Source organism: Vitis vinifera, chromosome 3 (genome assembly GCF_030704535.1).
Source record: "Vitis vinifera cultivar Pinot Noir 40024 chromosome 3, ASM3070453v1".
NCBI classification, from domain to species: domain Eukaryota; kingdom Viridiplantae; phylum Streptophyta; class Magnoliopsida; order Vitales; family Vitaceae; genus Vitis; species Vitis vinifera.
In genome coordinates, this window is record NC_081807.1 from 3053176 (window position 1) to 3070495 (window position 17320).

General features: G+C 37.5%; 1 protein-coding gene across 1 annotated transcript; it reads right to left on the reverse strand.

The window, feature by feature from the left end:
* Positions 1 to 40: 40 nt before the first annotated feature.
* Positions 41 to 16032, reverse strand: LOC100253731 (chloride channel ClC7). Its single transcript, NM_001280981.1, has 7 exons — positions 15706 to 16032; positions 9211 to 9601; positions 7446 to 7646; positions 3303 to 3769; positions 1724 to 2275; positions 1026 to 1234; positions 41 to 695 (listed from the first exon to the last, which is right to left on the reverse strand). Exons 1-7 carry the CDS (start codon positions 16030 to 16032, stop codon positions 641 to 643), a joined length of 2202 nt encoding a protein of 733 aa, NP_001267910.1. The 3' UTR covers positions 41 to 640.
* Between the last annotated feature and the right edge of the window lie 1288 nt (positions 16033 to 17320).

Genomic DNA, 17320 nt, shown 5'->3' on the forward strand with positions numbered 1-17320 from the left:
ATAAAAAGGGTAAAGTCTATGACTAAGAAATTTTCTTGAATTCAAGAAAATTAAAACTTTTCAGGCTATGTACATTCAAAGATGATAATCTTACATTTGCATGACTCTGTAATTACATTGTTTTGATTTGCTATGTCAACTACAAAAAATCAAAACTCCCAACACAAGTGGATGAAACAAAAATAAAACTCAAAACACAAGGCCATGAAACCAGTGAATTAGCTCCTGATGCAGTCAAAAAAAGGGATCATTTGTTTCCTCAAAAAGTTTTACAAAAAGCTTTAGGAGTATATTGAAAGCCAACTTTTCTGTGGCTGGATTCACATGAGGATGATTAAGATGGGTTTCACTTTTCTCTTCTTCTCTTCAGATCCTTCAAGAATATTGTTCCTCTAGGATTTCTGCATTGCAATCCCAATGCACTAAACCAATCTTCCTTAATCAGTGATCTTCTGAGCGCGAGATCAGACCTACTGTGCAGAACCAGATTACTGAAATGTGAAGCTTACCTGCAGGAGATGGATTCCACAATCGTGAAATCTTTTTAGCTTATAAGGCGATGCCTTCTTTGGAGCAATTCTTATGGCCTTGGCCAGTAATGATATTAATACCAAGACAAACTTTGATCCTGAATCAGTGATCATGCCTTTTCTGGTGTGGAAACATAGCTCAGGTATTCTCTGGCTGCTACTGCCCTGCATGAAAAAGAAACCGGGAACCTTAAGCAAATATAAAATATGTCCAAGAATAAATTAAAGAAAACCCCCAAGGGTTTGCTTGAGCAATAACCTCACTCTGCCCTTTTTCTGGTGGTAGAAACTGTTTTGACAATACATTCATCTCTTTCAAAATTGAATCAAGCCTTGTAAACGTTAATTTTAAATGATATTTCAAAAAAGTTTCTGTAGGAGAGCTGAGGGCAGATGGGACGTGATGTCAAAGCCTATTGCATAAATCTGCAGGGAGGTCCCTGAAATGGATTCTGTATGAATCATTACCGCATTGTGGAAAGTTAATATCCAAACCTGAAAGCAAGGCTGATGCATTCCCTGTCCAAGAGGCCAACTGGATGCCCTTTGTGATCTTCAACATGATCTGAGATAACTGGAAGTTGATTCACACCAAGTGTGTTCATGATCATTTGAGCAGAAAAGAGATTCATGCCTGGTGTTACTGTCCATGGCACTCGGCATTTTTCACCATCCAAAGAACACATTTCAGATACTAAAACCTCCTGTAATGGAACAACAAATTAGTCAAGATTACGTTCGCCAAGCAAGGTGCAAAAACTGACTTGGATCTATCAAATGATTTCCAAGCACCTGGAGTGCCTAAAATCAGCAAGTCTTTAATATAAGTGGAAATTTGTGTATATAGTTTTCAATTATTCCCTAATTAAGCTTTCTTTGAGCAGTCCTTTCCCTGCCACAATCAGATAAAAACAATTCACAAAACCACTTTCAACCTATTTCTTGTATCCATTTGAAATTTGCAACTTCCCATGGCAAACAAACTGCTCTCCTCTTCGTTTCTTACTCCCTGACTTGCCCTGAGTTTCTTCTTACTGGACTTATTTTCATTGTTTCTTTCCTTTTCTCCCCATTTACAATTAAACCTGAATTTGAAATTTGCTCATGCACTCAATTTCAACCAAGTTCAGTATAACTGAATGTTTGAAAATTAATTCTAAGGTCAAAAGCTCATTAAAAGTAGGATGGAATACCTTGGATCTCCTGATTCTAGCTTTTTCTCTTTCGCTGAACTCCTGAATGTCTTCAAGTGTCAGTAAACCGATCAAGAGATGGTCATCATCAACGATTACTGCACACGTCTGCTTTTCCTCGAGCAGTAGACTCACTGCCTCTATAAGTAATGTACTCATCAGGACAGTCACATATCTTGTTCTCATGGCTTGTGAAACAAAAATCCTCTTTTCTAGCTCTTTTGTCTCACTATTGGAATCATCAACACAGAGTGAACTTTCAACTTCACAAAGGTTACTTGCATGTGATGCCTTTGCAGCAACTGAATAACTAGAAGAGAGCACACTGGGGTCATGGGAAGATAAATCTGTTTTCTGAGCATTTCCCTCTTTAAGTTTCCCAGGATCCCCAACATCCTTTCTTTTAGCCTGCCTAGATGTAGTCCATGAAGACAACCCTACAGCTCCCAGCAGTGGTAGAACTATCCTATAGTCCTGGGTCAGTTCAAAGAGAAGCAAAACTGCTGTGAGAGGCACTTGACACACTCCTGCAAGAGTAGCAGCCATGCCAACCTGCAAGTTGAAGCTCCTCAATAATAAGCCACATCATGGTCTTGCATATTGAAACAAGATCACAAATATTAGCATTGAATGAAGAGAAAAACAAATTGATATTAAAACCATGTTGCAAGGTTTTCAATCCCAAATGCTACAATTCCGTTTTTTCTTTTTTCCGTTTTTTGTTTAATGCCTTTCTGTCATATAAACTCAACTCAATGAACTTGAAAAAACCACTTTTCAACAACTTGGGATCATTTGACCATTCTGCTATATCTCAGGCGACAATTTTGTAAAATCAGATCCAAGGTGCATTACTCCCCATGTTTTCCTTATCCTATGGACTAAATCAGCACATCAGTACATGCTGAAAGTAAGGCTGCTTAGCAATGAATAGTGTTTTCTCAAAACCACACAAGCAAAGGAATATCAGTTTTCCTGCAAAAAGGTGCAACAAATGGCAAGAACATAATGAAAATTTTTATATATCAGTCAAAGGTTTATGGCATTCTCGATTAATAGAGACAAGCCAAAGAAAGTTCGTGCCCACCTACAACTAGTAACCATTTGTATGGAATTATAAGAGTATATTCGACAACAACGCAAATCTAGAAGTTAGTTTATGAGTAGAGCAAATCATTTTAAGTATTTAGCAAACAATGGAAGATAGTTTTTTATAAAGGGTTTCATTTGGATATGTTTCCATTCCATAATTTTGATCAGGGAAAGCACAATTGAGATGGTTAAAAAGAATCTTGAAGTTGAATATTGATGCAGAGGTTTCCCATCATTTTTTGAAAAAAAATTAATAATGAGTCACTTCCAGAAACAAAGAGGACCTCTGAAACTGATGATGATGGCAGATCTCATACTTCTGTAGAACAGGTGATTTCCTTCCAACGATGAATATAACATTTGTTTTCACAAATATGAAAATAGAAATGCATCCAAACACCCTTCAAATTTTCTGGTGGTGTGGCAGATATGAAATTCTTAAAATAAAATATTATCTTGCTGATATAATAGTATCATAGAACAATACCAGGCCATATGCTTGTGGTGACGCCACTTCCAAAATGGAGAGATGAAACATTGGATTGGACTGGGAAATGGCAAAAGTAATAAATTTTCCATAAGCCATTCCTGTTGCTGCACCAATAAAGAGAGATGGAGCATAGTAGCCTCCTACTAATCCAGAGGCCCGGCACAAGGAAGTTGCTACTATCTTGACAGCTACTAGCTGAAGCAATAGATCAGCAGAGAGGCCTTTCACAAATGGCCGAGATTCCAACAATATGTCAACATTCTCAAAACCCCAGTAAAGAATTTCAGGATAAGCCAAGGCTATAAGCCCAACAGATAGGCCACCCAATACAGGAAATGCAGCCCTTGGAATGCCAACAGCCTTATGGACATTGTCAATAGTTACCAACATGTAAGATGTGCACTTAGATAAGGCCAACGAAACCAACCCACATAGGATACCCAGCAAAAGATACAGTGGAAGTTCTGAAATTGAATTGAATAGCTTAACACCCAAAGACCATACAATTAAAATAAAAGCTTAGAATATCCACATTTAAAAATACTTGAGTTGTGTTTGAAACAAATTATGAACGAATCTTTCAGTCTACTTATCGCAGAATCCATTCTCTTACTAAATAAAGGAATACTTAATCAAAGTTACATTTGGTAGAGCGCACCTGCCCTGACTAGTGTAAATGTTCGAGTAGGGAATTGACCAACCACCTGTGCCTCCAGTCACCTTCTGTTATGGAGTTATGATAGGGATTGTTTTGGTGTGGGAATAATTCCCTTTGTGAGGCTTTTCCATCTTTGTTTGCCTTAGCAGTCTCTAAAGATGCGTGGGTAGCAGATTGCTAGGATTCTGTGGGGGATGTGGGGGGTTGGATTCCCCGTTTCTCTAGATCTTTTAATGATTGGGAGGTGGAGGCGGTGGAGAGGCTCCTTTCAACCCTTCAAGGAAAGAGGGTAGCTGTTGGTTTGGAGGACAGAGTGATGTGGAAAGTATTGAAGAATGGGATTTTTTCTGTAAAACCCCTTACAATTCTCTTGATCCTAGCTGTGCAGTCCCGTTTCCGTGGAGCATCATTTGGAGCCCTTGTGTTCCTACAAAGGTGGGTTTTTTTGCTTGGGAAGCTTCTAAGGGGAAGGTTCTAACCCAAGATCAACTTAAGAGGAGGGGCTGGATTTTAGCAAACAGGTGCTTCTTGTGTTGTGCTGAAGAGGAGATGATAAATGACATCCTTATTCATTGCCCCAAGGCGAGGGTTTTGTGGGATCTTTTGTTTTCTTTGTTTGGTGTTAATTGGGTCCTCCCGCTTACAGTTAGAGACACTCTCTTAGGTTGGTTCGCTTTCTTTGTGGACAGGAAGCGTGGAAAGACTTAGCGGGCAGCTCCTCTCTGTTTATTTTGGACGGTTTGGAAGGAAAGAAACAGGATAGTTTTGGATAATGAGGTTTTGTCAATTCAAAGAATGAAAAATTCTTTTGTTTGTAGTCTCTTCTCTTGGGCTAAGTCTTGTTTAGATGTAGGACCCCTTTCTTTAATTAACTTTGTTGATTGGTTGGGTTCTTGTTGAGGGCTGGTAAGTGCTTGCCTTTGTCTTTTGTCTTTTGGTGACTCATGTATACTCCCTATATGCTTCGGGTTGCCTTTTAAGCAACCTTTTTCTAATATATCTTCTGTGGGTTTATCCATCAAAAAAAAAATCTTCTTCCTAGGTGTTGACAATTTTGTTTCATTTCTTACTGTGACAGGTGCATCATACTTCCAATGGTCTTATCTGTTCTCAATCAACTTCAACGGTTTCCGAGTTGATCAAGCTTGAGGTATACATGCATTTAGAGATAGTAAGGTTTAAGAAATGGCTATCAAAGACAAACTTGGGTTTGCTTTGGTCAAATACTTTAAAAAAGAAGTCGAAAATTGGATCCAAAGGTTAAACACTCAAATACCTGATAGGGAGTGTTCAAACGTCCTTCAAGACATTCAAATGCACCCTAAAAATGTTCAAATGTCCACTTCAATGTTCAAAATCCTTGCAAGATGTTTGAACATTGGTCATTTTTTTATTAAAATTTTTATTTCATCTTTGTATTTTTTTAGGGCATTTTCATAAAATTGAAGGTATAATGGTTTTCCAAATATAAGTCCTAGGTTTTTGGGTATAAATTAATAAGTTTGTCTTATTGAAATATATTCATGAGAGATCAACCATCCCTATAGCCATAGTATTTCATCTTTCAATCTTTTAAGACAATTCTTGAAAGAAATCTAGCGAACTAAAGGTTGAAGATTTGATTCATTGAAACCTCAATACAGTTTTTTGAGGTGATCCACTAAAGAACATAGTGAAGTGTTATGTAAGAACATTTTTTTTTTATAAGTAAAGAGAATTTCATATATAAAGAGACGCCAAAAAAGCGACTCAAGGTATACAAACCTACACACCCACCACCAAAAGGAAAAAGAAAAAGAAAAAGGAGAAAAAACATCCAGTTGGCCCAAAAAGTGTTATGTAAGAACATGGAAAAAGAGTATAGGTGCTGACAGCATAAGACCTTAGGGAGTAGAAGCATCCCATTAGGTAAATCTGTGTATCCTCTTCTCATATTTAGTGGATTGTTTTGTGATTGATAGACCTTTTGTGGCTTTTTATACCTAGGGGTTTCTAGGTGATTTTTCCACGTTACATGATGTGTCAATTGTGTGACTGATTTTTATTTTGCTTATGATTGATCTATTTTTACTCATAATTGGTATATTTGTCAAAAACAAATAAAAATCAGGATATACATTATAATTTTTGGGGCTACCTCACTTGGACTACTATTCAACACCCTCCCCCCCACACAACACAAAGAGAATTTCACAGATCAAGATAAGTTCTTTCACTAGGTTTTCAGGATGAGCCTAATGAGGAGATGCTCGAGGAGAGGAGCTATCCTATATAAATTATTGGGTAATCTGGCTTAAGAGAAATGCTGGAGTCTTTAAGGTAGGAGTAGATCTGTGGATAACCCATGAGAGGCTTTGTGTTATCTCACAACTCTTTTGATGTTTTTGTCCAAGGAGTTCTCAGGTGTTCCATTTAGTATCATCTTACTTGAATGAATATTGATTTGTCTCCCTCAGAGAGCAGGTTCAATATCAGGCCAACCAGATTCTCCTGCTAGAAGAACATTTGAAATTTAACTTTGATGGATGCCTCTTGGTTAGATTGGTGTTGATTGCCCACTCAAAACCATGAACAATTGTTAGGGCTTTCTGAAAGCTAGTGGGCACCGGTTGGCCACTGAGGCAATAATTCTAGTGCTACTGGAAAGAGTGATAGAGGCTAAAGTCTGGAGTTTGGGCATCCCAAACCAAATGATTGAGGAGGGCTCAGCAAAAATAGCTTCTCAGGTGGCTCAAGATAGGAGTGGGTCATGGAGGTACAAATATTAGTGGCAGAGGATAGCATACATCACCAGCGAGGGCTTTCTGTTCCTTAGAAGTCTAAATCAGCAAACTAGGAAACCAATGGGCTTCCCAAGAGAGGAGCCTCGGCCCTTCTTTGTTTTGTTGGGGATTATCTTCCTCCTTAAGACCTTTGGGTCATCATGTATAGGGTGTTTGCTATCTCTTCTTTGTTGATCATTTTTGTTTCATTTTTCTTTCTGCTTGAACTGCTTCTATTTCAAAGGATCTCTCATCTCCCCTTCTAAATTCTTTAGCTTGATAGGCATCTCTCTTTGTAAACTCTTGTATCCTACATATCATATTTTTCTTGTTTATTACAAGAAAAATCGTGTTTAATATTCAAATCAAATCCCATTCAGTATGTCTCAATACTTCAAGTCCTTCAAAAACAATAGATTAGTGGTGACAGCCACATATGGTAGCAAATGTGGTGACAGCAATGGTGGAGGCTTTGATGATGGTAAGGTAAAGCATGGGGTTGAGGGCTATAGTGCAGGTAATTGTGGTACTGATGGTAGTAACAGGTTTGGTGGAGGTGGAATCAACTACAGGACTTCCAAGAGGAATTCAAAGTATTAAGAGAGCAATTGAGGTAGAACACACCAAAATGTCAGGGGGTCTATACACAGTTTAGTGGGTGAGCTGCGTGAGCATATGTAAAGAAAATATTTAAAAACTAAATGGAGATTAATAATTTACCACCAGGTGAACGGAAATCATATTCTGGGACCTTGAAGGCTGGTTCAGAACCAAGACCAACTTCTGACACTACAGATGCTATTACAGCACTGAGTATAACCATAGAAGTAGTATTTTGGAGTGATAGGGATGAATCTGCTGTTGAGGGCCATAAGACTGATTCAACAGCAAAAAAACAACCAGCAAAAGCGGCATTGAACCCTGTGAAAGCACAAGATCAACTTAAATGCTAAGATAGCAATTGATATGGGTAACAAGAGAATACTTCCATTCCTTAGTTCAGTCTTTGTAGCATGCTTTAAAATATTGGAAATGTAAGAACAAAGAACGTCATAAAATTAACAGAATATAAAATCCAATTTTTTCTTTTTTTACTAGATGATAAAAATGAATGCTTCATGTATAACAAGTTGCAAATGCCATGGACATAGTTCTTTTCCTAAATATTGATTCTTTCCTCTAAATGCTGTATCGGATACTTAAATACAGTTATGTTTCTACTTTGTGTTTTGACAGCCATGTGACTTGGGAGTAAGTTGCTTTACTCCATTGTTAGTTATTATTTAGAAACAATAAGAATGGGTTGCTTCATAATGCCCTATTTTGTTAGGGTTTGAGGGAGAGAACGCTTTACTATTCAACAAATTTAAGAGTGTTAGCAGTCCAGTGCACTTTATTTTCTGAGGTAAGAAAGCAAGAGAGACTTTGCTGAGATTGCCAGATACATTTAGATTCTGTATACCTGACAGCTGCATAGCTAGTGTGGAACACTGAACGTCTATGTAAGAGACAGACTCAAACAAATTTGGAGGATGGTCAAAAACTTATCAAGCTGAGTGTCAGATTGAGCTTGGAGTGCTAAAGAAACAAGTGTGGAACTTCAGCTTGTTGTGTTGAAAAACAAGCCTTAACAAACCTATATAGAGGCCAACCAAAAGCTGTTTATGAACAACTCAGTTTGTTCATAACCTTAATTATGAGAATGAACATAATGCAAGCTACCTTGGACAGGTAATGTGATATAATGAAAAGGCACATTAGTTTCTCTGTGAACTACTGGCACATCCTAAGTGATGTGGAGGATAGAGAATGTTGACAGAAATTTAATTGTTCAAGTCTTTTGAGTTATATTAGAGAAGTGTTATATAATACTGCTGTAACTCTTTTAAACTAGGACATCTTATTGGTTTTAAGAATAGAATAGGAATACTCAATTGTTGCTATAATAGGTAGAAAGAATTCTGAGTTAACGAATTATACACATAGACCTCTTCAATCTAAAACGAGATCAGATTAGGCAGAAAAAGAAGAGATAACCTTAGATCTCACAAAGGCTTTCTAAAAATTTCACTTAGAAAAGAAATCACTGAAGTCTCATCATCAAATGGGGAGTTTCAATGAGTTTCAGCATGCCTTAATAAGTTCCAATTACTTCAATTTAATTCATAAAACTTCCAAACATCCGATACACAAACAAATTTTTTACAACAGGTAAAATATTAGAAATATAAAACTGAAAATTATAGATGAAAAAAAGGAAAATGAAGATACAAAGAACAGAAGCAAGCAGTATGGCACACATCCCCATGTCAAATGATAATATAAATAGCGACACATTTGCATAACATGTTAGTGAACATCTCAATTTAGAAGCCAAACTGGAGTTTGTGTTAAAAGAAGGTTGGCTTCATGCTGAGGTTAAAAGAGACTTATAATTTGTGCATGCACATGAATAGAAAAAATATAGCAACAGAGAAATGCCAACCAGAAGAGATTCCAGCAGCTGATCCTGCAGCAACAAGAGACACCTTTCTTTTGGAGCTTTTATCAAACAAAGAACTAACACCCTTGGCGATGGATGCACCTATCTCAACGCTAGGACCTTCAGGCCCCAATGAATTTCCAGTACCAAGGGTGACACAAGCAGCCACCGCCTTCAAGAATGGTTGAAGTGCAGCCTTTATATTAGAAATCAAGTTTCCGTCTCCAGGGCTCTGCAAAGCATCTCGAAGAACATTTAACCCACTTACAAGCAAACCCCCACATAATGGTACTAGAATTACTCGTTCCCAGATAGCTTCAATGGGCTCCTCTCTCAACCATGAGGCACCTCTGTAGGGAATCCCATCCCAGGAAAAATCACGAATTACATGCACCTAAAAAAAATGAGTTAAATTAGTTCTCAAAATCCATCTATAGGTAATAGAATTCATAACTGTAGTTCATCATTTAAGAAAGAACAATTCAACTAGGTCCACTAACTAAAATTGTTAGAGCATGATATACATCGTAAACCCAAATCCTAGCAGCTTAAGCTTTTAGGCAAGCTGATGTTCAACATCGTATCAAAGCTCTGATTAACTAGAGGCCTCTCAATTCCTCCCTCTATCTGATTATTTGTGATTACACATTTTTAATTTATCTATAATAATGTTGTTTGTGACTCTCACATGTAGCACGTCATTCAGGTGTTAGAGCATGATATGCATCATGGGTCTAAAATCCTAAAAGCTTAAGATTCAACATCTGCCCTCTTTTTTGAAACTAATCAAGAGTCAAGACCTTCCACCAACAAGTTTCCAATGCTAAAGAAAAAACCTTACTTTCAATGGAACCTATGAATCCCAAATAATCCTCATTGGAAAAGAGCCCAAACTCCCCAACTTGAGCACAATATAGACAGACTTCACAAAGAAGGAATCATTCCTTGAGCCCATCCACACTACTTGATCCTCCTCCTTACAAATTCACCACCTTGCTTTGCAATGTAGAAAATAGATACCCTGCATCATCCATCTCTCAATCATTTAGATTCCTAGAAAAACACTAGTTCCAATGGCTCTGCTTGCTACTCTAGTCCCACAACTCTTGTACTCAAAGCCTTTTTTGATGAAGGTAAATTAAAAAAAGTTGGAAAAGAAGCACAGAAGTGCCCATCCCCACACCACCTATCCTTCCAAAACTTCACCCTGCTCTCATTCTCTACAAAGAAAGAAATTCTACTACTAATGGAATCCTAATCCTTCCTGATAACTTTCTACAACCCAACACCATACCCATCCCTAATGTGACAAGACAAACATCCTCATTTTTCCTTCCCCATGTTTTCCACTTATAACTTGTCTCCAAAAAGCTCCTCTTTCCAACGTAAACTGCACTTGCTTAAGAGAGCCTTACTAAGCCAAGAAAGACTTTTAAATCGCCAACTCTACATATAACTTGTGATGTAATTGGTTTCCATTTCTAAGGAAGATTAGTTATTTCATCTTTCCATTAACATCAGTTAAGGAACAGGATTTAATAAGGAAGATTAACATTTTTTTTTATAGGTAAGTAGAGCTTGTATTAGAAGCGCCTAGAAACAACGAAAATAGTACACACGAAGTATACAATCAAAACGCCAAAAAACTAGGCAAAAAAGACAAAAAACCTTTCCCCTAGCTAGACATATAGCCATTCTATAAAGTCAATCATAGACAAAGTATGATCTTCTATAAACACCCTAGCCCAATTTACAAAAGTATACAAACAGAAATGTTTTCAAGCTTGGTTCGACCGTTCGATATCATTGAATGCTCTTTCATTTCTTTCCTTTCATAAGGTCCACATTAAGCATAAAGAGGCAGCCCTCCAAGCCTTCTTCCTCCTCTTACCCACAAAGGCACCATGCCAACCAAGCAAATTCCTTTTAATTGAAGAATGCAAAATCCACTACACACCAAAAAGGGAGAAAATTAAACTCCAAAACATTGTAGCCTTTTCACAAAACAAAATTAAATGATCACTAATTTCCTCTTTCTCTTTACACAAGTAGCACCTATTCAGCATATTCCATCCCTTTTTTTTGAGCTGGTAGATGGTCAAATTTCTGTTCCAAGATGCTTCCCAAGCAAAAAAGCTCACCCTCATAGGAGCCCAGGACCTCCAAATAAGACCCCAAGGAAAAGGGTCACTATAGGCCCTAGTGAAGAAGTGGTAGAGGGATCTAACAGAGAAAATCTCATCCCTACTTTTCTTTCCAACTCAAAACATCCTCCACTTCTCTTCTCACTACCAAATGATGCAATTTTCGGAACAAGCCCTCCACCTCTTCCAATTCCCAATCATTAAAATGCCTTGAGAAGTGAGGATTCCAACAACCCGACTTCCCACTCCCCTCCCAAGCATTTGACACCTACTCATCTTTGTTAACCGCCAACCTATATAGGTTAAGGAAAGCTTCTTTCAACGTTTGGTCTTTACATCATAAGTCCTTCCAAAACTTGATCTTTCTCCCATTCCCAACAATAAAGCGAGATCTGCAACGAATACCCTCCCATTCTTTTCTAATGGCTTTCCACACCCCCACACTGTAGCCTCCCCTTGCTACTCTCGAACACCACCCTTCTTCCTCTAACCCAAATTTATTGATCATGACTTGTTTCCAAAAGGACTCCCTTTCTGCCGCAAATCTCCAACTCCACTTCCCAAGTAAGGCTTTGTTTAGAGCCACAAGTCCACGAATTCCTAAGCCTCTCTCCTTCATATCAATACAAACCAAACTCCAATTCACCAAGTGAGGTTTTTTCTCTAAGACACCACCACCCCACAAAAAGTTCCTTTGAATCTTTTCAAGTCTTGCATATACCTTCTGTGAAATAACAAAGAGAGATAGGAAGTAAATTGGAAGACTTAATAATGTACTTTTTATCAAGGTGTCTACCCCCCCCCCCCCCCCCCCCTTTAGAGAGTTATTGTCTTTTCCACAAAGACAGTCTTTTCCTGAATCTCTCCTTCATTGCATCCCACACCCTAGAAGATTTGAAGGAGGCACCCAAAGGAAGTCCCAGATAAAAAGTAGGGAGCTTCCCAACTCTATACCCTATCATTGAAACAACATCCTCCAAAGACTCAATCCTTCCTAAGGGGATAGCTTTACTTTTATCTCTATTCACTTTTAAACCGAAGATCACCTCAAACCACAAAAACACCCAACTCAAGTATCTCAGATTTTCGCTATTAACATTGCAAAAAATTAGAGTGTCATCAGCAAATAGGAGATGGAGCAAGTCCGTCCCTTCCCCACTGCTTCTTCCCATCTTAAACCCCTCAACGAGACCCCCACAACTAGCTCTAGACAGCAGCTGATTGAAAGCCTCCATGACCAAAATGAAAAGATAAGGAGATAGCGGGTTGCCTTGTCTCAAGCCCCTAGTGTTGCGGAAGAAGCCGGAATGAGTTCCGTTGATTAAGACTGAAAAGCTAGCATGGAGATACACCACCTGATCCAACTAATCCACCTTTCTCCAAACCCCATATTAGACATGACAGCAAAAAGGCAATCCCAGTTGACATGATCAAACGCCTTCTCAATGTCCAATTTTAGGAGGAGGCCAAGGACATTGGCCTTTAACCTAGAATCCACAGCCTCATTTACAATCAGGGCAGCGTCTAGAATCTATCTACACCGAATAAAGGCATGTTGGTTATCTGAAATCAACACCCTCACAACTGACTTCAACCTGTTTGTCAAGACTTTGGCAAAAAGCTTGTACAGTCCCCCAACCAAATTGATCGGTCTAAAGTCTTTCAACTCTTCCGCACCCCCTTTTTTTGGAATTAGAACTAGGAAAGTGGAGTTTAAACTCCTCTAGAACGTGCCAAGGCGAAAGAAATCTTTGAAAAGAGCCATAATCTCAGCTTTAGTAAAATCCAAGCAAAAGTGCCAGAACGCCATGGTGAAGCCATCTGGGCTTGGCGCTTTGTCACCAGAAAGGCTGGAAAGGGCTTCAAACACCTCTTCTTCAGAAAATGACTCTTCTAAACTTCTGGTCCTTTCTTCTCCCAGCACTCTTAATAGGGGAGATTAACATATATTTCACAATAGAGAGGAATTGTGTATTATAGCCAAACCTCCTAGGAAGTCATGAGCTTTTCCTTATAATCAAATAATTGAGGATCGAACTCCTAGGACACCTGGCATCATGTGGCAAGTCCATGAAGTACAAACCTAGTAGCATACAAGGGCTACAACTAGAAATCGGAGAATGTAGCTCAAGTCGAGTCTATTACCTTTAGTGGAATAAGCAGTGAATTTAAAGTGGTTCCATTATAGTGATGAAAACTAGAGGTATCCAAGCCACAGATCCTGTTGGTACATTAGGCTATGTAGTTTATGATTGACAATTTTGTTCCATTCATTCTGGCATAAGATCTTTCTGGATCGTGTCTTATTCTTTGTTAAAGACTCAAGGTTGTTGATTGATCAAATGGGATGACACAGGTAGGTACAAAAAAGATCCAGGAAAAGCAAGTTATTGTTTAGGTTGGCATGGTATGGATTGATTGTTTTAAAACAGGGCAAAAACGTTTTTTTTATAAATTTTAAGAGATTGGCCTAAGCAATCAAGCGCTAGTCTCAGTGCTCAAGCACTCACACCTGAATCTTCCAAATTTCTGGAGATCCATCTTTGAATATGTCTAAAGGTTTATATTTGAGATTTTTCTAGAATTGGTCCACCAAGCCATTGGGCTTGTATATATACCCTATCAAAATAGGTTTTTGAGTTTGATACAAATGTTTAGAATAACCTAATTTGTCTTCCCATTCCCAAAACCCTCAAAGAAGGTTTCCGTATTTCTATTGAATTATGAGGGAAATCTACATCCTTTTAGACACTAAGGTGAGATCCATTAGGAACACATGAGTTGTTGCATTGCGAACATGAAATGTAGTATAGATACTGGAAAGTAAGTCTAAGGGTAGCGTCTACCAAGTAAATCTGAGGTGTTGCATTACGGATGTGGAATGCAATATAAGTACTGGAAAGTAAGTTTAAGGTGGTGTTTGTTTTTTGGCTGAATAAAAAAAGTCAAATATTTAGTTTTTTTTATTCAACTAAAAGTAACCTGTTGACATTGTCCAACATAACTAAACTAAACCTATTGATAACTAGTTTACTTTAATTATGTTGGACGATGTCAACAGATTACTTTTAGCTTAATAGAAAAAGCCGAATATTTTGGCTTTTTCTATTCAGCCAAAAAACAAACACCACTTAAGAATAGCGTCTACCAGGTAAATTTGTATATCGTATTCTCATATAGTGGATTTAGATTTGAAGTCTATAATCCCATGGTTTTTTTATCTCTGCATGTTGTGTGGAGGTTTTCCACATAGAAAATCTCGTCTAGTGTGTTGATTTGTTTTTAAACTTCCCTATATTCTCAAAGGAATTAACTGGATTAAAAATGATCAATTTTTAGGTTAATAAAAGTAAAAAACACTTATTCAACACCCTCTAGGTTTTAGCCTACTAGATTATTGATTTTTCAAATCCAATGACAAGAGTCACAAGAACCCCATAATAAGACAAGCAATGTCACTGATCTCCTTAAAGATGTGGCAAAGTGACCATCGGTCAATGCTGGCTGCACAAATGAGTGAGTGATTCTGTTTTGGTTGCTCCAAACTTAATGTGAGCTAGATTATCAATTGAACATTCATCAGAGATGATCTATTACCAATAAACCCACCAAGGAGGCAATCTTCCCAACCACCCACCAGCAAATCCCCAAATGGGAATAGCTTTAGATGGATAGCAAGTGGGAAGACCAAACCCATCTCATAACAATTACAAAGCTCCGGTTGGGACTGTTCATGAAAACAGTTTTTCTGTTCTTCAGAAAATAGTTTTCTGTTTGAGTTAGAAAACTATTTTCTAACCTATAAAACACTACAGACAAACTTCTGATGGAAAAAAATTTAATGAGAATTTGTTCTAAAAATAGACTTTTTTTTTTAGAGAATATAGAGAAGTTCTTAGCAATAAATAAAAATATAGAGAACAATTTAAAAACTTTTGCATTATACATAAATGCATAATACTTTCATTGTAGTGTTCAGAGCAATAACTATTCATGGTTCTTTCATTAACAATAAGCTCAGGAAATTGTTTTTCATATTTGAGTTCCAAAATAAAGTTGTGTTCTCGAAAACAACTGAGAATTGTTTTTAAAAAACTGCAGAAACTGTTTTTTGAAAACAGGCCAGACATCCCCACTTCCCATGAATAACCAAAGGAATATATATACGTACACACAATACAACTTATTTAGGTTTATGATGGAATCCTCCGTTCCGATTCTCTTCGGTTAAATCCAAGGCTGTTCAAATATGATGAGCAAGTGCTTTGGTACCAAAACCAACAGGTGTAGTGAATTTCTACTTTCATAATCATTATCATTTTCCGAGAAATGCAAGGAATGTATTGGGACGCACCGCGTTGTTGAAGAGCACAATACCAATGCCAGTGAGGAGACCCACAAAGCAGGAGGACAGGATTGCCAAATTTCCTTCCTCAATCATACTTGTCATTCCCCTCAGCTTCTTATCATCTTTACTGGCTTCGTCTTTGCCCATTTCTTTTTGTTCTCCCCCAAAATTTCTAGCCAAAGGCCTCGAAACCAACCGGCCTGTTTTCCAGGAACCTCCAATCTTGTTGCCATTATTCCCATAATTCAACAAGTATTTGAAAGAATACGGTCTGTTGATCCAGCGATATGAGTTGGGGAAGCGAATACAAGCATATGCACACCCGCAACTCATTTCTCCCACACCACAGCAGAGCGGAGCAGGGGCAGAGGCAGAGCTCAACCCACCTACCGTTAAGCCCTAATCCATTACTACCTGGCGTGGAGGCTCTATCTCGGTTTTTTCCACGTCCGTAGAGCCTATCCAGAAAATTAAATTAAATTAAATTAAATTCAATGGCAAATTTGCAGCCACAACTCCAGAGTCCACACCATAAACTTTCTTTCTTACTATCAATTTTGGCCATTAACAAACATGATACGCTGGCCTTTCATCCGATCATGAAGAGCTTGTCGGTTTCCCAATATCAATGGATCATAATTTTTAATAAGTCTCTTTATTTTTTATTTGGCCTTAAATTTTACAATGATCAGACAAGGGATCATATTTCATGGAATGCTACGGGCGAAGAGAGCATAATCAATCATCTATGCCTTTTCTTCTTTTCTTTTTCTTTTTCTTTTTCTTTTTCTTTTTTCTTTTTCCTTTTTTTTTTCTTTCTTTTTTTATTTTCCATAATTTTTTATAAGTTTAAACATAAGCTTTTCTTTTCTTTTTCTATTTTTTTTCTTTTTTATTTTTTGTGATTCTTGGTGAATTTTTAAATATGACCTTTTTCTTTTCTTCCTTCTACTTTTTTATTTCTTTTCCTTTATTCTTTTCTTTTATGAAAGCCAAATATGCTTTTTTAAAGCTCAAGAACTACTATCGACCCTTCTTTTTTTTTGCATAATTTTAGTAAGCTTATAAAAAATAAGTACATACTATATAGTAAAAAGAAAACGTCCAAACAACATCCCAAAAATACAAAGTGTACATAGGCAAAAGCCACACACATTCATTTTATTGTTTTTATTTTTTATTTTTTTTATAATCGTGGATGTCCGGATCAACTTACACGCATCTCATCTAATTCCATGGGACCTTAAAATTAAGGACCATGTAAATCTTCAATGGCCCTAAGGGGACTCGAATTAGTGATCATTGAGGAGTAAACCCAAAACTAGACCAATTGAGCTACACCTCAGGTTTTCATTTTAATTTTATTCAAAGAAGCCGCAAAAATATTGCTCTCAAACGAGACCTAGTCGAGCATTCAAGTAAAATGTATGGCACCTACAGGAGCATTACCTTCCAAAGTATGGAATTTCTATTAAGATGAATAATACTAAGCATTCCCTCATAGAAAGGCAAGAAAGAATTAACCTACAAGTAAGCAAATTACCCCGTTCCCACCTAATTATTTTGAATTGTTATCAAATATCCAAATCAAAATGTTAGTACTAAAAATACTTGGTTATTA